Source organism: Rutidosis leptorrhynchoides, chromosome 4 (assembly GCF_046630445.1).
Source record: "Rutidosis leptorrhynchoides isolate AG116_Rl617_1_P2 chromosome 4, CSIRO_AGI_Rlap_v1, whole genome shotgun sequence".
NCBI classification, from domain to species: Eukaryota; Viridiplantae; Streptophyta; class Magnoliopsida; order Asterales; family Asteraceae; genus Rutidosis; species Rutidosis leptorrhynchoides.
Window position 1 is genome coordinate 572,143,590 of NC_092336.1, and position 23,860 is coordinate 572,167,449.

General features: G+C 33.3%; 5 protein-coding genes and 1 non-coding gene across 11 annotated transcripts; all 6 read left to right on the plus strand.

The window, feature by feature from the left end:
* Positions 1-1,908: 1,908 nt before the first annotated feature.
* Positions 1,909-3,880, plus strand: LOC139845420 (probable 1-acyl-sn-glycerol-3-phosphate acyltransferase 5). The gene is made up of 3 exons (XM_071835679.1): positions 1,909-2,490; positions 2,720-2,850; positions 3,413-3,880. Exons 1-3 carry the CDS (start codon positions 1,934-1,936, stop codon positions 3,817-3,819), a joined length of 1,095 nt encoding a protein of 364 aa, XP_071691780.1. The 5' UTR covers positions 1,909-1,933; the 3' UTR covers positions 3,820-3,880.
* Positions 3,881-4,933: 1,053 nt separating this feature from the next.
* On the plus strand, positions 4,934-5,263 carry LOC139842793 (putative lipid-transfer protein DIR1). The gene has a single exon (XM_071832898.1). It carries the CDS (start codon positions 4,934-4,936, stop codon positions 5,261-5,263), a length of 330 nt encoding a protein of 109 aa, XP_071688999.1.
* Positions 5,264-6,730: 1,467 nt separating this feature from the next.
* On the plus strand, positions 6,731-6,871 carry LOC139846291 (small nucleolar RNA snoR83). Its single transcript, XR_011759017.1, has one exon. It is a non-coding gene; the product is annotated as a small nucleolar RNA snoR83 (small nucleolar RNA).
* Positions 6,872-8,947: 2,076 nt separating this feature from the next.
* Positions 8,948-11,214, plus strand: LOC139842794 (DELLA protein RGL1-like). Its single transcript, XM_071832899.1, has 2 exons — positions 8,948-9,637; positions 10,288-11,214. Exons 1-2 carry the CDS (start codon positions 8,948-8,950, stop codon positions 11,212-11,214), a joined length of 1,617 nt encoding a protein of 538 aa, XP_071689000.1.
* A 611-nt stretch (positions 11,215-11,825) lies between these two features.
* LOC139845422 (phosphatidylserine decarboxylase proenzyme 2-like) lies at positions 11,826-13,219 on the plus strand. Of its 6 annotated transcripts, XR_011758305.1 has the most exons (6): positions 11,826-12,091; positions 12,247-12,297; positions 12,380-12,500; positions 12,619-12,710; positions 12,856-13,012; positions 13,135-13,219. XR_011758305.1 is itself a non-coding variant. In XM_071835681.1 (5 exons), the coding sequence occupies exons 2-4, from the start codon at positions 12,374-12,376 to the stop codon at positions 12,953-12,955; spliced, it is 246 nt and encodes an 81-aa protein (XP_071691782.1). In that variant the 5' UTR covers positions 11,826-12,091; positions 12,247-12,373; the 3' UTR covers positions 12,956-13,012; positions 13,135-13,219. The 6 variants fall into 6 exon arrangements, 2 of the variants coding, with proteins under 2 accessions (XP_071691782.1, XP_071691783.1); XR_011758306.1 differs by having other exon boundaries at positions 12,247-12,535; XR_011758304.1 differs by having other exon boundaries at positions 12,380-12,710.
* A 99-nt stretch (positions 13,220-13,318) lies between these two features.
* On the plus strand, positions 13,319-14,028 carry LOC139845421 (phosphatidylserine decarboxylase proenzyme 3-like). The gene is made up of 3 exons (XM_071835680.1): positions 13,319-13,435; positions 13,521-13,621; positions 13,921-14,028. Exons 1-3 carry the CDS (start codon positions 13,324-13,326, stop codon positions 13,966-13,968), a joined length of 261 nt encoding a protein of 86 aa, XP_071691781.1. The 5' UTR covers positions 13,319-13,323; the 3' UTR covers positions 13,969-14,028.
* The last annotated feature ends 9,832 nt before the right edge of the window (positions 14,029-23,860 follow it).

A 23,860-nucleotide genomic window follows, 5' to 3' on the forward strand; every position in this document is an offset into this window, starting at 1 on the left:
TTCGCCTGTTATAGCTAAAACAAAGTATGAACAAGGAAAAAGTACAACAGCTAATGCATACTCTGATACTCTTATGTATGGGAATTGAATACATGCTCGTATGTATGGGAATTGAATACATACTCCTATGTAGAGTACATCAAAACATGATATATCAACTCAACTATCAATTCAATTCAATAGAAATGGCATTGAATCTTAATAAAACCCTGCTAACCCTTTACCAACTACATGTACTAACAGGTTTTATTGGCCATGACCAACCTTAAGTATTTAATAGGTGTAGTTGGCCATTACTGAAGCCTTTTTTGGTGATGGGTTATACAAGTGCCTTCAATATTCTATCTACTAATTTATGATATACTTGGGCGTGGGCCACTTCATGCAATGCAATATGATGTCTGGAAGTGTATATCCAGTGTAGCTCATGACCATCCAAACTAAGTATTGAGGGACCATTTAATAGACAATAGTACATACATACTCCCATTAAAATTTCTTGAAGACCTGTGACTGTGATCAAGTCATTAATGATTATACATCTGTCGAAAACTGGGGTACAATGTAATAGCACTACACCCTACATTCACATTACATACTGTTTTTTCTTTGTATTGCTACGCATCTTTTATATTTGCTTGCATTATGCATGCTTAATTCTTTATATATGTATATGTATATACTGTACGTTATAGAACAACAAACCTACATAACCTATTTTGTGCAACCTTACACATATATGTACATTGTCTCCAACGAGGCTTGAAAGTACTACCTCTTGGTTGATGGGTTCTTCAGATTACCGCTAGTCCAAAAGCAATTTGGTCCAGATGCTTAGTTAGGGCGAGTGGGTGACAACTGGATTGTTCCATTGTCAGTCTGTACTCTACTTATAACAGGGTTCAGTCTTCCTTCTTTAATGTTTACTGAATTCCATATGATATTGAATCTGGTGGTTGGAATTTGGACCCGTTTTTAGGTAATGGATCGATTTGGAGTTATGTTAGATCTCTAACCGGCCGTGTAGGTAAGATAAAAAAAATGTAGCTCAAAGTTATACGGGTCAAATGAGTCAATTGGCAAGAAATGCTTACAGACATTTACATTGCTCTTTAAATATATCAGACCAGATTATTATGTTAATAGTATAGCTCAACTCAACTCAAAGTATTGACACTTCAAGTCAACCCAACAGGGCCTTTACCTGCTACCCACCTACCCATTTGCCACCTCGGGTACATATATTATGGTGACTTTAGTTGTTTTCTTCCTTTTATATTATGTAATGTGATGTGATGATTTGATATTCATAACAAGTATTTTGCAATGTGATTTTGATTTAGAGTGGAAGGCTCTAATAATTTGCATCTTGCCTGTGTTTGCCTTCGGCTAAAGTTTAAAAAAAAAAAACGCTCAGCAATCAGGACATAAACAATGATGGCTAAAATTTCACCCCATCTGAATATATATGCCTAGCTACATTATATTAACATCCATACGACTTATTATTGATTTAGTGTAGCTGTGATGCTTTTTTGTTTTTTTATTTTCTGTGTTGCTGAATGCAGGGCTTATTTCCGCATTACAATAATTACTCTTTAGGTGCATCTCCAAGCCCTATATTTATCTTCTGAGTCATATTATGTTTGACCATGAATCTATGTGTTTAATATTTGTACAGTTCGCATACAATGATATTTCCAACTCGTACTAAGCTTCTTTATCAACTCTTTTTTCGCAGGAACAAATTATGATAGGAACAAACTCGTTTTATAGTCGATAAGTTCCTTTTCCATTTTTTTGTACCAGAGTATCTTAGGGTTCTTATGTAATTTGACCTGCTACTTTTATTGACGCTCAGAATTTCTTCACCGGGCTTTCTTAATTTCTTGTAAGCGGTACTTTAGGACGTTTTTGAAATCTGCAGGACAATATGGAAGTTAACATTGTTGGACAGGAAACACGCGTTTTAACGCCATTGAGATTCTTAAGGGGATTGTGTTGTTTATTGTTGTTGCTTTCAACGGCATTCGTGATTTTAGTCTACTGTGGTTTTCTTACAGCTGTTATCGTAAGACTTATTAGTATTCATTACAGCAGAAAAGCAACAGCCTTTTTCTTTGGTAGTTGGCTAGCTTTGTGGCCTTTTTTATTCGAAAAAATTAACAAAACGAAGGTAGTTTTTTCTGGTGAAAATGTTCCTGCAAAAGAAAGAGTGCTGATCATTGCAAACCATAGAACCGAGGTTGACTGGATGTACTTGTGGGACCTAGCCTTGCGGAAAGAACGTTTAGGGTACATTAAATACGTTCTTAAGAGCAGTTTGATGAAGCTGCCGGTATTTGGTTGGGCGTTTCATATTTTGGAGTTTATTTCAGTTGAAAGAAGGTGGGACCTAGATGAGTCACCTATGCGCATGATGCTTTCGAGTTTCAAGAATCAACAGGATCCTCTCTGGCTTGCTGTTTTTCCCGAGGGCACCGACTTCACGTAATGGTTATATTATGTTTTTTATTTCGGTTCTAGGTTATCGGATGATCGTAAAAGTATGCAATAAGTATACACACACACACACACACACTTAAAAACGATCCCAAACACTCCCCAAATGGATCGAAACGATCCCAACACAGCAACATGTCATTTGTTGTGCCAATTTCTGATTCTTGCTTCTTTTTATCAAGCATGAATGTATTAATATATATTTTTTCTGGTGCAGTGAACAGAAATGCATTCGTAGCCAGAAATATGCTGTTGAACACGGTCTGCCCGTCTTGCATCATGTCCTGCTCCCCAAAACAAAGGGTTTTGTTGCCTCCTTAGAGGAACTAAGGGGCTGCTTAGATGCAGGTTCTCATTATCCTATTATCTATGTATTATCTACAGTGTTGTAAACGGTGGCCGTCTCGGTCGACTAGTCTGTTTCGTGACTAGCCTTCGGTTTCGACCAAAAACGTCTAAATAGTCGGTCATCGCTAAAAAGAAGTCAAAGTCGGTCTGAGTCGGCCAAAGTCAAGGTTGGTCAAAGTTAGATCAAAATTCTAACATTTTTTTAACTCAGATTTTGTGCCCTATACAGATGTTGATACATATGTCGAAATATTTATGTTTAATATATATATGTTAAATATATATATTACTAAAAGTCAATGTTAGTCAACTTCTGACTCGACCCCGCCTCGACCAACTAGTCGTTTTAAATTCCGAACTGACTCGTCTGCGTCAGGCGGCTTTCCAATCTTGATTATCTATTATATACTGTCCGCTCTTAATTATATTGGTAAACATTATGCGATTGGTTGGTCATTAGCAAAGTTCTAATTTTCTTGTTACAAGTAAGACTTAACTGTGTTTTTTTTACTTCAAATGCGCTTCTAAATATACATTATTCATTGTTTATGATATGTTGCAGTATATGATATCACCATCGGCTACAAAAACCGGTGCCCAACATTCTTGGATAATGCCTTTGGTGTGGCCCCATCAGAAGTTCATATCCATGTTCAACGTATTGCTGTTAACGACATTCCAGAATCAGAGAAAATGATTGGTTCTTGGTTAATTGACAGATTCTCCAAAAAGGACAAATTGCTCTCCGATTTTAACTCGTGCGGCTGTTTTCCTCACCAAGAAATAGAAGGAGACCTTCCTACTGTATCGTGCATACTTAACGCTTTTTGGGTGATCATATTGACCGCAATATGCATATCATTAACGGTTTTTTCATCGTGGATCAAACTTTATGTATCGTTGGTGTGTGCATATTTAGTATCAGCTACCTATTTTAATATCCGCCCATCACCTATTTTCACCATGTAAAACCTTTACTTTTGTGTATTCAACAGACAAATTGTTTGAAGTTGAACTAATTCGATAATAATATGGGAAACTCATTCTTGATGAACACAGTCTGTCTATATTTCCACTGGTGACATCACTACTGATAAGATAAATATAACTATTGGCCTGATTCATAATTAATGAAAATTTATCTACTTAAATGACAGGCTATATGATAAAACATTATACGATGTTTTCTCATATAATATATTCACAATTTGGATTAATAGATTATTATAGTTTTGTTAAAATAAGATAGGAAATTAAAGATGACAAGATATAGCATATAATTTTGAGCTAACCCGTGACAAATAAGGTCAAACTTTGCCAGCAAACACCCAATAGACTCACGAGATCATATGAAAACCACTACTATAATACCATTTATAATACCATTTCTAACCGTGTCTCATATAATAGCTATAATAGCTGGTCGGTATACTTTTTGACCAAAAAGTGGAATTTGCTTATGACATGACAATATCAATTTGTGACTTTTTTTTAACTATCGTGTCAGTTTTTTGTGTCAAATATCTGTATGGTGATGTGGTAAAATCTGATTGAAAAATAGGTGAGAAACAATAAATTAATAATAAAAAATTATATTTATTAAATCATTAAAATTCATTGATTATTTATTGACAAACTCATGCCTCATTTTAAATTAACGGATTGGGAAGTGACTAGCTAATGCCTTGTTAACCTAGTCACTTTCTGTCACTTTGTGTACATCTCATCTCACGGGTAAAAGTGACCCACCGATATATATGGTCTAATATGCTTATTATAGTTATAATTACAACCTTATTCCCGAAAGGTATGTTACCTACAACTCAAAGATTATACAATGAAAAAAATATTTTTGTTTTATTTCAGTGAACCGGCAAATGGATACATAACGACAGTTAATTTAGTTATATAATCTTTCAAAATTTGGTAGGACCAATTTGTATCTACACCACATATTCTTAAATGTAGACACGGATTACAATTTTCTTTCTCTATATAAACCCAACCATACTTGCTCAAAAACCACACCAAAACACAAAAGATTATAGTCAAGCATTTAAAAACCGCAAAAAAACAAAACTCAATGGAGTCGTACACAAAGCTAGCCATTGTAGCCATTGTTCTAATTGCTGCCCTTGTGACTGAACCCTTGGCTGTAAATGGTTTGCCAATATGTGGTGTAACCACTGATGATCTACAGACATGTCAGCCAGCAGTTGCAAAAGATGTGGACCCTCTCCCACAACCGACTGCAGATTGTTGCACTGCCCTACGCAATGCTGACATGTCGTGTTTCTGCAAATTAAAGGACAAGTACCCAGGAGTGTTGGCTTACTATAAAATCGACCCAAAACGTGCCATGGATCTACCAAGAAGATGCAACATAACACAAGCACCAAACTTCCATTGCTAGATCAAGTTTATGGTCATTTTATCGTCGATTTGTTGATTGTTGATTACGTTGGTGTTTGTTTTCTTGTTTAGTGTTGCACTAAAACATGGTTGTGTTATGGTGGCGAAACATTTTGTGATATTGTTTGGTTGACGTTGAATATTAAAAGTTTATGTTGTGTGAGACTGAGTATTATTGTCGTACTGTGAAACGATCCCTTTGAATTGTTTGTAGATCACATATATGTTGTTGTCGCACAATATTAGACGTCACTTGATAATTATTTATAAAAATAATATACAATTTCAGCTCTCCAATAATACGTCTTAATAAAATTATTTCTTATTTTTGATTTCGAATATGGAACCAATAACGAGATACATAATATTTCAATAAGAGGTGTTAGGCACAAGTGGCACATTTATAGTGATTAGAAAGGGTCATATAAATACTTTAGTTTTTGATATACCGACTTTTTTTCTAAATACTTAAGTTTAGTTTTTGATATACCGACTTTTTTTTTTATTTTTTCCCTAAATACTTAAGTTTAGTTTTTGGATTTTTTTTCTATGCAGTTGTTGTTTGTATAATACAACTGTTAATGCAAAAATATGAGTAGATATATCAAATAATTAAGTGAAAATATCATCTCCTAATTAAAAAAGGAGTTTTAAAATGGTCATTAGATAAAACTGATAAACCCCCATACATTCGAATTGAATAAACAATATTTGTCTTTTTCGGTAACATGAACATTAAAAACCTTATCTATTACCCAGTGGCAGAACTTGAACTTGGTCACAGATGGGGCGGGTGTAAAAATTTATTAAATTTTTCATTAATAGGTGGGGCGAACACTAAAAAAACCTTATTTTTTGATAAAATTTTTGTTTTAGTGTAATTTTTTTTTAAAAAAAAACCAGCTAGGGCGGGTGCCCCGCCCTGCCCCTTATATATTCCGCCCCTGTATTTACCTTTTTAACTTTGATTGTTTGAATCAGATTATATAAGCGTAATAAAGTACAAGTAATAGGTTAGCAACAATTTACGAACTTTATCAAACCCTAGTGAAATTTGGAGAATGTTGGTTGTTGTGACAAACTTTATCAAACAATCATTTTTTTTTTTTACATTTAGGCCAAGTTACTAGAAAATGCTCTTGGTCTTCTTCTTGGGCTTTATATTGTAACTTGAAACTGGGCTTATTTGTCTACTTCAGTGAAGCCTTTTAGGGTTCCAGCTTCTTCATAAAACCAACTACTCGCACACTTTTGTAAAGACTTGGTATCAGCGATCATTATTTTCTGATTTGGATATATTTATTTATTTATTTATTTTTGTTTAATTGAAGATAAGGAAGAATTCATTAGACTCCACTTGGAAAACGGGTAGGTTATTCGAGACGGTCGGTCGGCCCTTCATTATAATTACATCTATGTCGATTAATTGTTTTAATTAGACAATAATAATGGTTTGTGTGCCTTCATAATCCCAGATAAGCTAAAAGCAATAGAGTGCTTATTCTGATTCATGGGAGGCCAATAACAAATTAAAAATGGAAGTTTTCGCTGAGAAACACTTATTCGTTACCCGATCTATTGTGTTTCCTAGTAACTTCTCCATACATTTCTTGTATACTATTCACAACCATCAAATTTTATTTTTATATTTGCCGGTCAATTGAAAAGTGACAAATCTTTTATCTAAATCTTTGCTTTCAAGATAAATAAACCGTTGCTGGTATAAATCGCTGTTAACAGGTTATTTTGTAGTTAAGGAATTATAGTTTTAGCTGTCTAACAGTGATCTTAAAAGCATACAAAGCAATTCATTTGATCATTTATAGCAAGGGGCTTGACAGATAGATGTATGATTACAATTGGTTCTGCTCTTTTATGTTGTTAAGTAGGAGTATATAATATTGATATAGATTGAATCAATTTATGCTTAACTAGCTAAGCAAGTAAGCATAAGTGCACCAGTTTGGATCTAATGTGTCTCATAGCATAGACTGATGTAGTGGTGTACAGTAACATTTAAGAAAGATAGGTTTATGTAAGTTTCTACAAAAATAGAATTCATGTAACTTTTAACAAATATAGAGTTATTAAACTTTCAAACTTATAAATAGGGTGTAATCAAATTTAGCTATAAGCTCGAGTTGTTTTTAATTCGATTATATCTGAAATTTAAATGAGTGCGAACTTATTGAACTTGAACAATATTTATTATTCATTTGATTTGTAAAATGTAAAATAACATAATATAAAAATAAAATTATAATAATATGTCCACTCGGAAGCAATCTTTTTATCCGCCGAATAAAGAGAGGGATGACTTTCTCTACTTTTTTGGGTGGAGAAATGACTTGTTTTTATTCTCGGATAAGGGAAGGATTGTCTACATCTCACCTCCCCCATACACCACTCAAGTGGTATTGGGTACTGTTGTTGTTGTTGTTGTTGTTGTTGTTGTAATGTACGATTATATCTAACATCTAACAACAATTATAATTCTTCACAGCCGACCGACATACCAGCCGTACTTTAATCATCAAAGTGTTTAATAGTAGCCAACTTATTAAAGATTTATACATTCTAGTAGCTATTCAAATTTGGACACGAATTTGAATAGTTACCGACTTTGTCACAAACAAATAAACGTACTTCTTGACGAGTTCTTGCCGTACCTCATTCATTTTGTTCTTAAGAACACTTTCTATCGTAACTAAACTATTCATCCTCTTAACCTTTCACATCAGCGCCACATCAACACCAATATCCTATAACTAACTCATAAGGTCACTCCCTACAGTGACTAACACTATTCATCCTCTTAACTGCCACGTCAGCATCCAAATTCTATAACTAACCTATAAAATTCTATAACTAAACACTGCCTATAATGACTAAAATATTTTCCTCTTAACTGCCACATCATAAAATCCTATAACTAAACACTTATTAATAAATACGAAGTGTTGTTTTGTACAATCTAGATTAATTATAGATAAATACTTGTACAATATAGAACAATACTTGTACAATATCCATATAAATGAAGTTGTACATCATGAATTAAAACATGTACATATAGTGTTTCGGGTATTTGTTGCAAAAAGTAATATGTTGGACCCACAAATGCTAAGAGGATGAGAAGAGGAGTCGCCAAATTCATGGTGAATAACCTATAATGAATACCTATAATGAGTTCATGCCTATAATACCATGCATATACTAATGTCACATAAGCTATGGTGACGGGTAATGAATGATAATGAACCCCATAGGGAGTAGTCTAATTAAACACTCTCTATAATGGCTAAAACAATACTCCTCTTAATATACAACGTACAAGCAATAAAGCATCAAGTCCAACAATAAAAAGTCACTGGACCCACAATTCCTATAACTAAATTTAAAACTTCCGTTAAATTGATGGTGGATGCGGGTAACTAAAGCGAGTAACTAGCTCGTGCATTTGGTTAGTTACGGGTAGTGACGAGTAATGAACGAGTAATGAGCGGGTAATGAACTATAGGGAGTGGTCTAACTATTCTAAAAAGCATTTTTATGCCGGCTGAATTACACAAGAATAAAAGCCCCTTATTTTTAATCCACATTGTCTTCATCACCCTTTCACCATTTCTTTATCATCAGTTCATCACAAATCTATTACCAAATCATTTCCTAAATCATCATCAACATGGAACCAAAGTTTCTTATCAACCACACCAAATTCTCTGCTTTTAACCCTTTTGAATTATATGACAATGTTCATGATGATCACCAACACTTTCCACAACCTGAAATCGACAATTTTACACCAGATTTACCTTCGTTACAAGACGTAAACCACAATCAGATCCAACTTCAAGAATTCGAAAACCATGATCCCATCAACTGCAGTTCACTTTCAAAGTCAAAGTCAAAGTCAACATTTGCACCTCCAGGGTCACTAGAGCTCATAAGTAATTACCAAAGCAAATTCAAACGTTTACGAGATGATTCTGTCGATGATACTAAATTCAAAAGTCATGAAAGTCTATCCACAGTTGAAATAATTAAACTTGCAGCTGAAAAGTTTATAAAGTTTTCTACACAACGAGTTGATGGTTATACCATGTTTACACATCCGTACGGGTCCTCTGCTTTCACAAGCTTATCGGTAGATGAAACTAGGGACGTTGAGCTAGTTTTCCAGCTTTTGACTGCTGCTGAGAAAGTTGGCCGAAAACATTTCGAGCTCGCTACTAAGTACTTGTTGCAATGTGGCTTGGTTGCTTCCGATGAAAGTTCTCCAATCGAACGCTTGGTTTATTATTTAAGTGAAGCATTACATAAAAGAATTAGCAACGAAACCGGAATACATGTTCCTACGAAACGAGAAAAAACGGTGAGCATATTTAAATTTTCAACTACTCCTTGCATCTTATTAAAAGCATCTCGAAATTGTAGTTGATGAGATTTTTTAAAACTCAGCTCCGTGCTAAGTTAAAGTGAACGCTTTTACTGTGACTGAGCACGGTTGCAATTACTTGTTAAGTACTCGGTTTTTGGAGAGCTCGGAGCCAAGTAATTTAAACTCGGTTAAAACTTGGTCAAACTCAGCCAAAACTCGAAATTACTCGGAATAATCGGACAAAAGTCAGTCAAAACTTGGTCAACATCCGTGGATTACTCCCTGAGTTGCCGAGTACTGCCTGAAATGTGCAGACCTAGTACTCCCTAGTAGCGAGATTTGCAACCTTGACTATGAGAGTATTTATGAAATAAATAAGTCATATGTAAAGTTAAAACAAAAATGATTACACATAACTAAGATAGTTAAAATCAATACTAGTTGAAGTTAATCTTCATTAGGTTGATTTATTTGTACTACGCACCATTATTCATCGTTGTAATGAAAATTATTATTGGTTTATGGAATTAAATACGCTCCACGGACGGAGCAAAAAACTGACTCACTTTTTTCGTAGTGTTGTTAACGTTGTTGAAAGCTCATTACTTAAGTATAAATATTGAGTTATATATACTTGAAAGCAGGGTTTAAAGAATGAAACTCCTGTGGCAATGGGATCAAATCCAACATTCCTGGCATGTCATCAAGCTCTTCCTTTCAATCAAATATTGCAATTTTCCGGAATACAAGCAATCCTAGATCAAGTTGGTACATCAAGCAAGGTTCATTTGATAGATATTCATATTCGAAGCGGTGTACAATGGACGGCCATGATACAAGCAGTATCAGAACAAAAATCCCAGATCGAAATATTGAAACTAACAGCATTTGCCACGTCCTCAGATGTTCAAAACGTTGGTGAAACCGGAAAAAGACTAGAGAGTTTTGCTACAAGTTTGAGTTTACCATTTGAGTTTAGAATCCTCTTGTTATCTGACATCACTGAGGTCGAAGAACAACAATTTGATGTTCAAGAGGGTGAAACCGTTGCAGTCTATTGTCAAAAAATACTAAGCACGTTGATTTCGAGGCCTCGTAGTTTAGAGAATCTGATGAGAGTGATTAGTACGATCAATCCGTCGATTATTGTAGTGGCGGAGGTGGAAGCTAACCATATTTCAACATCTTTTGTAAACAGGTTTACTGAGACATTATTCTCTTATGGTGCAATTTTTGATAGCTTAGAAGCATGTATGAGTCGAAATAACGCTCATAGAGCCATAGTGGAAGGTGTTCATCTTGCTGATTGTATTCAAAACATCGTGGCTACTGAAGGGGACGAGCGAATAAGTAGGGGTGTAAATTTGAATACGTGGAGATCGTTTTTTGTGAGGTTTGGAATGGAGGAAATTGAGTTTAGTGATTCGTGTATGTATCAAGCGAACCTCGTGTTGAAACAGTTTTCATGTGCAAGTTCTTGCACACTTGAGAATAACGGCAAGTGTTTAATCGTCGGGTGGAAAGGAACCCCATTGCATTCTCTTTCGACGTGGAGGTTCATTCGTGAATAAAGCTCGATCGTGGAATTGGATAACCAGTTTCTCGTGTTAACTACTTTTGTAGGATTTATGATTCATATTCATAATATGTATTATATATAAGTATCAATAAATATTTGTTTATTTAAACTTATATATAAACATATAGTACTATATATCAGTATGTTAGTAATGACATAACTATAAAAAATATCATACGGCTATTGGCCTAACGATATCGAGGTACCCCTCTAATCAAAAATATTGTTACCTAAGTATAAAGAAATAATATTGGACAAACTTATAGGTATTAACCACATATCATGAATTATAATTGGGTCATTGGTCTAACGGTGTCGATGTAGCTCTTAATAGATTGAGGGTTCAAGTCGAAAGATGGACATGTATATGTATGGGTGTGTGGGTTTGACCATAATCACTATATACATTAAAAGAGAGTCTCGATTAGCTAATAAATGTTTTCAAAACTCCCTTTATTACCATTAGATTAAAAAATTACATTACAATACCCCTTGATCCAACGGTCCTTAATCATTCACTAACAAATTAGCTAATAAATCAATTTTACATATAATCCATCCCTAAAATACCCTTCTAATAAAAAAAAACACGGGATAACCTAATCGTATTCCTCTCACGTTCGGGATAACCTAATCCCTTTCATTCCACTCCCATCTCATCATTCCACAATCCACAGTATCAGATCAATTCAAACGATTTCAGATTATATCAATAATAAATATATGAAATTGATTTATTCAATTTAATTCAAATACTTCATCGATTGATTCAATATGTCAAAAGATAGTTATATGAATCAGATTCTATCAGATGCTTATTATAGAATTCATTCAGATACTTCATCGATTGATTCTATGAATCAAAATATGTAAGTAATCTTCTGCTATCTTAAATCTTCTGCTATCGTGATTAAGGGGTATTGAAACATTTATTAACTTTTCTCCTAATATATATAAATGTATATTTTTCTGTCCATTAATGGTTGCTTACATTTGTATGGTCATTTAACTTATCCGTTTGCAGGACCCAATTGAAATACAGAAAAGTTTCGCTCGACGCATCTTGTCTATAGTTGTACGTCCTGGGTCATCTTTACCGTTTTGTTAACTGCTTATTCCAGCAACTTTTTAGTGTTTGTGACCGTGCAATCATGCAGGATTACAATGGTGATGGGAAATTGTCTTTTTCTGAGTTCTCAGAACTGGTAGATGCGTTTGGCAATCGAATTGCTGCTCAAAACGTTTAAATTTTGAACTATATGATCTTTGTGCATTTGGGTATCATTCTTAAAATGACCTGATTCCACTATATTGTTAAGTTGTTTGACTTTACATTATCAATTGGCTCTTTTTTTTACTTCACTTCTTAATATATTATTTTCACATTTTTTGTTAGAAAGAGGAACTCTTTAAATCTGCTGATGAAAATGGAGACGGTATTGTTAGCATGAATGAGCTGGCTTTACTTCTTGCCATGCAACAAGAAAAGTATGCCTACGTGATACCGTGCTGTCTTGCATTTAGAAATTGAAAAAAAATTAAAAAAAAACTCAAAAGATATGTCATAAGTTCTGGAGTATATTTGATATTAGTTGATACTAATACAAATTGTATTATCATTCCTTTGTTGCAGGGAGCCAATTATTAATTGTTGCCCAGTTTGCGGGGAGCTTCTCAAAATTTCTGATAAGTTGAATTCAATGATTCACATGTCACATGTCACTCTGTTTTGATGAAGGAAATCAAGTTATGACTGGAGGCTTCTTAACTGAAAATCAAGCTTCTTATAGGTAAAATATTATTTTCACAATTGATTATATCTTAATTTTATTTTATTTATCTACATTTTTGTTTCTACGATAGTTAATTATGGTACATGATCTAAAATCAATGTTTTGTACTTTATTTTAAGGTGGATGTTTAAGCTATCTGAATGGGCTCATGTTTCTACCTATGATGTAGGCTTGAACTCTGGCTCAAGTGCTTCATATATTGTGTTATCTTCATAATGTTGTGTCTTCAGATTTAGTTGAAAGTTTTATTATTCTATTGTTGTTGAGGTGATGACATCTAAGCAGCTGCATTTTTGGTATTTAGGTCTATGATCGACAAAAAAAGAAAAAGGCTTGTAGAGGAGATAATTGATGGAAAGATTATTTTATCAATGAGAGCGATTTATCAATCTAAAGTAGGGCTTGGCATTATGGACGAAGGTATGTTTTTTTTGCTACTCTGTATATTTTACAAGGTCCGTAATGTATCTGAACTTTCATGGCTTTGGTAATTTGATGTGTGCAGGAGCAAAAGAAATATTGCAGAGCTTATCTGAAAAGCAGGGAAAGAAAATGAATTCAGTTGAATCTGTTAAGGACATACTAGCATTCCTTGAATTCTTTAAGGCAAGATGAATTCTTTTTATTGAAATGATGAATCTTCTGTATATTTGGAAGCGATGTTCATAGTTAAATTGTCTTTATCCATTTTCATCCGTTTAATTTTTATGATATCCTTCTAATTCATTCATCTATATTCAACTGTTTTCCAATTTCACAAAGCTATAGTTTTTAGTCCTGTTAATCTGTGATACTTAACCTTGATGGGCATAGTTATTGCCTTGTTTAGTTGCTTTCTTATTGACAGTAGATTAATAAGTTGTTGTTTTTTTGTTTCTAATTGAATTGACTTGTTTAATTTATAGGATCAAATCAATTTGGCTGAAGTCAAGTACCCTATGGATTATTTTTAAAAGTAAGTTACCTATCAAGTTAATTCATATTTTGTTTATAGGAATTGGGATTGGATGAGTTATACTTGAGTATCTGTGGTTCATTTAAATTGCGATGACTTCCGGCCACAACATGCTCACAACAAATGAAGATTGGCTTCATTTGATTGCCCTCATTCTTGGTATATTTATGTAACGGTTGATCAATATAGATATAGAAGAAGATTCATTAACATATAAATGATAATCATGTTTTAAAAATAGATTGAAGATGTTGGAGAAGTTCTGATGCTTTCAAACTTAGGAGAGCTTCCACAATGGGCTGTTGTAGGTGATACACACCCCTTTAGTTGTGCTTTCGACAAATCGATCTTCATTACAAGGTAAATTTATATTATAATCGATCAATCAGTCAGGAATGTAATTGGTATGTATAGTTAAATAATTTAAGATTTTAGAAATCGATCAATAGTATCGAATTCGCGAGTCTTTAACTAATATCCTTTGAATATTTTTGGTACAACTCTAACTATATGTAACGACCAGGATTTTTCCGACTACTTGATTATACTATTTATATGATTTAATAATTCTGACTTGATAAGCAATTAATTTTAATAATTCTTGAACCTCCGGAAAGAGTTTTACACAAGCTTTTGGTCACCCTTTTATTCCGACGATTCACGAACGTCATAACTTGATTTAATTGTTTAATTGTTTAATTATTGTGTATATATATGGATTTATATATATTTAACTTGAAAATATGATAATTAAATATCTCATTAAGTATATTAATAAAGTATTATATATATATTTTCATACTACTAATTTAAAGAGTTTTTGAACAATATATATGTTACTATTTAAACGACGTAATTAACTTATGTTAAAATGTATTTACATATAATGTATTACGAGTGTAAATACATCCTTACAAGTATTAAATATACTTTATAATATACCAATAGATATAAAGGATAGCTATACTCGTATTTCCGTTCAATTTCCTCAAGAATTCTACTCGCATTCATACGGTATTTTTACCCGTATTATACACAGCTTCTAGAAGTATTTACTATTGGTATATACCAATAGAAATCTGCAATTATTTGTGTAAGATGTCATCCATGACCTAATCAATTTAATATGTCATCCATGACTTAATACATTTTAACTTATACTAGATATTTTCACTAAAAACCAAATTTTCAAGCCTATAAATAAGCACCATTTCTAACTCATTTTTACACATTCATTTTTCAAATTTTACTTCTAATTTTCACACACACTTGCAAGAACTCTCTCAAGTTTTGTTCTGTAGCGACCCGACCAATTCGTCATTGACGGCGCCGTCTACTTAGGTCCCGTTACGTGGTCATAAGTCTTTAAAATGACATTTGACCAAAAAAATATGTCGCATCCATTTCAAATGTAAAAGTGTTTCAAGTTTACAAAGGTAGTTCCACGACTAGCTACATTACAATGTTTAACGTACAATTGAAACCTATGCGACACAATTTTGAAAGTAATCCAAAAGATGCTCCATGTATGCATATATACTCGACATCCAAGCAAGTATCAAAAAGAGTGCAGAAGCATGTATCACATAGCGTTTAAGGACCTGAGAAAACATATAGAAAACTGTCAACGAAAAACGTTGGTGAAATCATAGGTGTATTAGTAACGTTGTTTTTGAACCACAAGATTTAATATAGTTGATTATCCAAATCGTTTGTATTCCAAAAGTATGTTCGCGAGCACCCAATTATCAAGACTTAACTGTTTTGTACCCTGTTACGTAGTGTTAGAACATACACTATACTCGAAAATATATTTCATCCGCTAACGGTAGCGAACTGTCCGAATAAGGCTCGTCAAGCCCATGTGATCACATAATATAAGTTCTCGTTTACAGCCTGCAAGTGTAACTAATGATAATTGAATTGAGGCTTTTTGTTCAAACTAGCACGTGGAATGTTTGTTTTCGTACTTGTGTTCAAAGCATAAAAGTATGGTACGTATATGTTTCTCATCCCATAGTTTAAAGTAGAAGTTGTTGAAAACGTGGGACTATGATCTCACCTTGAGTGCACGAGTAAAAAGTACTTCGCAAGTATACGTGTGCAAAGAACAATGCTAGTCTTGACCTAAACAAATAGGTCGTATCAATAACGGTAATCACGATTGGTCAAAGATGTTCGATTAGTCCTATGGCTTGTTACGACTCGATTATATAGCATGTGAATCAATTTGTCAAGTTTCATGCACGTTACAAGTAGTTAAGCATGTTAAAACAATCGTATAAATGTTTGGTTAAGTTTGACTAAAAGTCAAACTTGGTCAAAGTCAAAGTCAACGTGTCGGGTCGGGAATCCGACAATTTTCCCTTGATGAGGAATCATATATGAGCACATTAGTCAAATTTCATGTTAATCGGAGTTACGGTTAAGCGGAAAAGTTTTTATGAAGAACAAAACACAAATAAAAAGTAACTTGGCAGATGCGCGGCGCGCGAAGGGTTGCGCGGTGCGCACTTCAACGTGGAACCAGGTCAAAAATCAACTAAAAGGGGCAATCATCTGGATTTTCTGATTTGCGTGGAGCGCTGAGGTGTGCGCGGCGCGCATACCCAAATTAACATAATTCATGAACCGAAAACATTCAAAACGCATACCATATATCGTTGGAAAAGTAATTTGACGAGGAACACAACTAAACACATTTCATCAATCAAATTATCATTTGCAATAAACAAAACCAAGTGGAAAACTCATTAAATATCCACCATTAATGCTTTCAAGTCCATAAATGCATATTTATGATTCGAGAATTAAATGCATACATATCATAAGCCGTTTTGTAGGTAATTATGCATACAATATTATTATGCACTCACAATTTACATTCCAAAGAATTCAATGTATTTAAATTCCATTTTACTTCTATCAAACCCTAACTCAAGAACCACAAAATCAATAATCATATTAGTGAATTTTTCTTAATCAACCTACACATCAAATTGAAGCTAATGATGCTAGGAACACATTTAATACTTGCACTTTATCATAACAACAACATTAAATCATCCAAAACTCAAAATCAAACACAGACTTTTCAAGTTCATGCTAGTTACATTTAAACAACGAGATCAAGCATATAAATCATATATTCATGTTAGACTTGAGCCATAGACACTAATTAACAACTTTATAAGTTAAAAACATCAAGAACACAAAATCTAGTGATTTTAGAAAGTTACCCAAATGAGATGTAATCATTATGGATTCGAAGAGGAAGATGCAAGGATTCCGAATATGTAATTTGTTTAGATTGATGCTTGCTCGATTTGATTTAGATGATGACTCTTTGTATTGGAGATTTAGAGAAAATGGTGAAAGTTTGAAAAGAAAAGGGAAATGAAAATGGATAAATGAATGGATGAGGAAGAATGTTGACTCTTGACCTAGTCACCTCTTTGCTCTTTTGACAATCTTAGTCCCTCAACTTTGGAAACGGGTGCGTGAATTATCTAAACGAGATAATTTTAAAACGCGTGCCAACGGGAGATGTTATAAATATATAACGGACTTTAAATAGTTAGACGGAAATTTAACAGAAAAAGGCGGGATGTTACATTATCTACTCCTTAAAAGAAATTTCGTCCCGAAATTTAAGTAGGCGTAGTAGTCGTTGTTTCTTCTTCGAGATCTTGCGTTTCCGGATCCGCGAATAAGTGAGGGTATGATGTGCGTAGAGGTGTATACGAAATAGTTATATTTTTACTACAAAATACTATTAAATACGATACAATTTTACACAAGTTATTTATTTATTTATAGAATGGATATACCTAAACCTTGCTACAACACTTATAGGCAGTGTACCTAATTGTACAGTAGTGTAGTTTTTAGTAAGTCCGGTACGTCCAATTGTAAATATTTATATTAAATTAACAAACTATCATTTAATTAAACAAATATAAAGCTCATTAATAGCCCATAGTCTAATTTCCACAAGTGTCATTTTTTTGTCCAAACCCTAATTATGGTACAAAGCCCAATTACCCAATTTTAATATTTAGCCCAACATCACGATTACTTCGGCATTAAATAAGCATAATAATAACTTAGCTACGAGACATTAATTTAAAAAGGTTGAACATAACTTACAATGATTAATAATAGCGTAGCGTTACACGGACAGAATTTCGACTTACACCCTTACAATATTCGCTAACATACCCTTATTATTATTAAATTAAAATTAAAATTAAAATTATAATATATATATATATATATATATATGTATATATATATATATATATATATATATATATATATATATATATATATATATATATATATATATATATATATATATATATATATATATTACAGAGAGATAGAGAGGATAGATGGATGTCATAAAACTCGCAGAAAACTGGCGAATTTATAGGATGTGGCCTGCTATAGTAACTCATGCGGTCGCATGAGATTTTAGTGTAAATCTCATGCACTCGCATGGGCTCATGCACTCGCATGAGTTTTATGCCTATTTCCCATGCGATTGCATGGCCGTCAGATCCAGCTCACATATTTTTTGTTTGCTAGTTTGTCGACGTTATTTAATATAATATATAATATATAAATAATTTATATAATTATTTAAATATTATATTATATTCTTGTGCATAGTTGACTTGTGATTTTAGCTCCGTTGCGTCGCGCGTTGATAGTTGGCTCAGGTCCCGGTTCCGGATTTTCGAACGTCCTTTCGTATGATTTAATATCTTGTACTTTGCGTTTTGCGTCTTGTACTTTTGTAACTTTTGAGACGTTTCTTATCAATAATTTGAACCACTTGGATTGTACTTTGTACTTTTGAGCTTTTTGGTCGTTTGCTTCTTCAAATCGTCGTTTTCATCTTTTGTCTTCGCACTTATTTATTTAAACGATTATTACATAAAAATAGAACAATAGTAACTAAAAGCTTTACATATTGGAAGGATATTGTGCCTAAATATATGTTCATTTGGAGCACTATCAAATATCCCCACACTTGAACGTTGCTTGTCCTCAAGCAATACAGAACTTGAAATAAAATCACACTTCACTCGAATCACTTTTTTTATTCTCACACTTTATACATCAGTGATTTTGATACGGCGGTATAAACAATGATAGTAACGATGTGGTTTACAGTCCCACATGACTATGAAAATTTAGATCCTTAAGGAAATTGGATCTTTATGAAAACATTTGATCTTTTGAAAATTCATTCTAGATTTTACCCTAGATAAGTTTTCCAGAATAACCCTTCACCGGTGTGTGCAAATTGTTTTTGTGGGTTTGATGAGTTTCAGATTTGAAAATTTTAGCTCAAAACTTATGGTTTTGTGTCACCCACTTGCTAACCTTGTATTGGGAAAGCAACACGTCCAGTATACTTGCTCCGTATATTACCTTTCAGTAAACTACAGTCCGGTTATAAAGGAAAGCGTTGAACAAGCAACTGTTAAGGCAATGTCCCGTGACATGGTTTTGTTCATGGTCTAAAACGTGTCGGATGCAATTACTATCCTTTATAGGAGCAATAGTAAAGATCACCCAATAATTTTTCGGTCTGGCACACGGTCCTGTCTTCGACCATGCTATGCAACCACCGTTCTTACGGTTGACACCCGATTTGGTTCAGGTGACCTAATGAATTCCGGTGAATTCTTAGGATTTTACGTTCAATGGTAATGAACGCATTGAAAATAGGTTTTCAGAAAACAAATCGGTTATAATTTTGATTAAAATATTTTCTCGTTCAAGCTCGAGTTTAGATATCATCGAATTCCATGAGTTTGTAATTCTTAAACTTTAAGGTCAATCTCAAGGATTGAGTAATATCAGGCTTAAATGCTGATTTTTAATCTTTAAGGAGATTATCCTTTCTGGGGGTCTGATTCATTAGTCTTATCAAGCTAATTTGCACGGTGCCCTCCCCATTTTACGAGACAGATCCTCTCATGGTTAGGATAAGTCTGACCACTTGGCGACCCTGTTTGATGCTGAGGTCCGTGGATTTCCTGCTGATTTTAGTGATGACTTTTCTAGATTTTTCGTCAACCTACAGCTGGTCTGGACGTCAACTTCCTGACCTAAATCAAGAAGCGCGTGTCTTTTTCTGAAGATTTTACTTCATTTTAATGATGGAATTGATTCATCGTGTAGATCCATCTTTTCTTTCAAATGTATTACAGTAAATCGGGTAAAACTGATTAGTTTAGTCCAAAGCAAAAGTACCTGCAATAATATGTACCAAATATGTGATATGTGTTTTAAAGAAATTGGTAAATTCTTCCCACACTTAGCTTTTATTTATTCTTTTCTTTGCCTTTTTATTCTCTTCTATTCCATTTTAAATGAATTCAAGCGTTTTGGGTTGTTTCTCCATTTATGTTCTCTCCGAGGTAACAATAATTTCGGTATTAACACCTAGTTTTATCGTTCATAAATATGTATAAACATGATTTTGAATTCATTTAGTTGAAAATTTTTTAAATTTTCACAAAATTTGGCAATTAAACTAAGTGTAAACCCGAGAGAATTTATAACCCTTCCCCACACTTGAGATCATGCAATGCCCTCATTTGCAATAAATCAGTAAAAATTTAAATTCATGAGGGTAATTAGTGTAGAAAAATGATTAAAAATACCGAGTTTGCAAACATATTGTTTTATATCACATTTGATATTTTACGTCTTGTCGTTAAAATTAGTAGCTTTTGCTAAACTTTAATGCCAGTCTTTGAAAATGCGTTGTTTTACCCTGTTTTGTACATAAGATAAACTATAAACATATAATATATATATATATATATATATATATATATATATATATATATATATATATATATATATATATATATATAAAACATATATTTATAAAACATTTATTTATTAAAACAATTTAAGTGAATAATTTTTTAAAATTTTGTTTCCTTTTACTTTAGGTAGTTTCGGTATGTTTACCTAGTCCGTCCCTCGAAAAAATTTAAAATTTGTCGTTTTTAAAGCGATTGTTTTAAAAGCAAAGGTTTTCGGGTTTTTTTTTTAATTTTTTGTATACTTTAGATCAATAAAATTAAAAATAATGATAACAAAATTTTTCGCCCCGCCCTCGGGTAAAGCAATTTCGGTTCCATGACCTAGTCTTTAACTTACGATGAATTTTAGAAATCATTTTTTTTAAACTTAATGAAATAAAGTAAATTTTGTTTTTAAATTCACACAAAACTTAAATTGAAAAAGCGTATTAATTTCATACAAAACCTACAAAACAAAAATTCAGAATGGGGGGAGAAAACTAGTTCTTTAGTGTCTGCTAGTGGAAAAGACCAATCGGATTCCATTCTCAGAACTACACAAGAACAGAACAACTAACCCTAGACAGCATTATTTCTTAGAACATTTGAATCTTCCCACACTTAGGTAGCTGTGGTGTCGAAATTGTGTTAAACTTCATCGTCAATTTCTCTTGGACCATAATCAACTTGCATATCTGTGACTTTTGCTTTAAGCCATTGGTCGGATTCATGTGTAATATCCACAAATTCAATTAGTTTCTCCTTTTCTTTAGACAAAAGATTGGATACTAACCGGTTACATAACTTAAAGTTTCCCTTGGTTCTAGCATCGCGAATCCGTTTAATAAGTTTCTTCATTGAACTGTTAATAACGGGATCATTTAATTTCGTACCAACAATGGGGTTCTTTGTTATCATGTCATTATTAGTTGTTACTTCATTTTTCCCACACTTAGGCGTTTTATTATTGTTAAGCACTATCGTTGGAGTTGGTAAAACAATATGGTTTTTACCAATCGTTTTTGGTTCAACGGTTTTGGATGGTGGAGATTTAGACTTTCGACTCACAAAGGTGATCGATTTTTCATCATTACTAAGTGTCATTCTACCTTTTCTTACATCAAATAACGCCCCGGTGGACGCTAAGAATGGTCGACCTAAAATTAGAGGAATGTTTGGGTCCTCTTCTATGTCAATGACAATAAATTCGACTAAAAAGGTTAAATTACCCACTTGAACGGGTAGGTTATCAGCAATTCCAACTGGGTGCCTAATGGTTTGATCAAAGAGTCGAACACTCATTTTCGTTGGACTTAACTCACCTACTCCTAATCTCTTATATAATGAAAGAGGCATTACACTCACACTTGCACCTAAATCTGCTAGTGCATCATACATGACACAATCACTAAGTAGACAAGGAACAATAAATTCACCCGGATCACCCACCCTGGGTGGAGGTTTTGGTGGAACTGTCTTCACCGGGTTTACTTTTACGATTTTTGTTTCTTGCACTTTCTTATTCTTCTTCTTCTTCTTCTTCTTCTTCTTTCCAGAGGTATCACAAACTTTATTACCTATCACTTGCTCATACTCAACTCCTTTTCTTGGAAACGGGATGGGTGGTCTGTATGGTGCTACCACTGGCTTTACATACTCGGGTGGTGGTGGTGTTGTAACTTCTTATTGTTACTCACATCTAAAACCTTCCCATCTTCTGATGCTGGTTTTTCAGAATTTGTTGAAACCATATTAACATTGTCATTCCGAGGATTTACTTCAGTATTACTCGGTAGATTTCCTTGTTCCCTCTCACTCATCATGCTAGCAAGAGTACCTACGTGTTTTTCTAAATTCAAAATGGAAGCTTGTTGAGTTCTTAATGATTGATCAAACCTCTCATTCGTTTGGGTTTGAGTTGTAATAAATTGTGTTTGAGATTCCATTAGCTTTGCCATCATTTCTTCTAGATTTGGCTTTTTCTCTCCGGTTTGTTGTGGTGGTTTATATAAGCCAGGTCTGTAATGACCCGGACTTTTTCGATCAATTTATACTTATAAGATTAATATTTACATAAATTAAACCTTACCAACATGATAAGCAATCCAAATTGTTGAGACTTATGTTTTTGAAAAGAGTTTTATACAACGTTTGACCGTCTAGTTGACCGATGATATCACGAACTATATAACATATGATAATTATACGTTTGTGTATATATATGTATATATACATATTTAACATGATCTAAGGATGTTGTAATACCTCATTTTGTATTAATAACAATAAGTTATAAGTATATTTTGAAACTACTAACTTAAGTTTTCAAAACAATAACCATACGTAACGTTATTTGACATAAATACTTATGACCTATAATGTTTATACATATATCGTATATGTAATGTATTTAATCACTTTTAAGGACTTAAATACATAAAACAATATAAGTGTATTCACAAAAGATAGCTATATTTGAATCCTCATTCCGTTTTCACAAGATTTCTATACGTATATCTAGAGTATATGTACTCGTATCATACCTAGCTTCTATACGTATTTACTATTGGTATATACACATCAAATCACCACCAACCAGCCCTTGTTCATGCCTTATGTATAAGGTAATTAGAAATTGGATGCTAGCATTGAAAGTCATACGAAATAACAAAAGGAAACTTGTCCATATCCCCCCCCCCCCCCCATTCACGTTTTATATGGCCTTCCCCATATCAATTCTAGTTCACCATTATCACTTCTAAATTACTCTCTAACACACCTACTTGAAAGCCATAAGAAACCCTCATCAATTCAGCAAGAAACCATGAAGATCTAGCCATAGAAACAAGCCTTAATCATCATAAGAAAACTCTTACAAAAACACTTCAAGAATTCTTCCATGAACACAAGTTTACTTCCAATCTTTCATTCAACTCCATCACTCTTTTGGTTCTAGGTTTTTACTCCTCTTTTACAGCAATCTTGTCCAAGTAACTTGAGGTAGTAACTTTGTTCATAACCTTATTCGATTCATATATATATAGCTATCTTATTTTA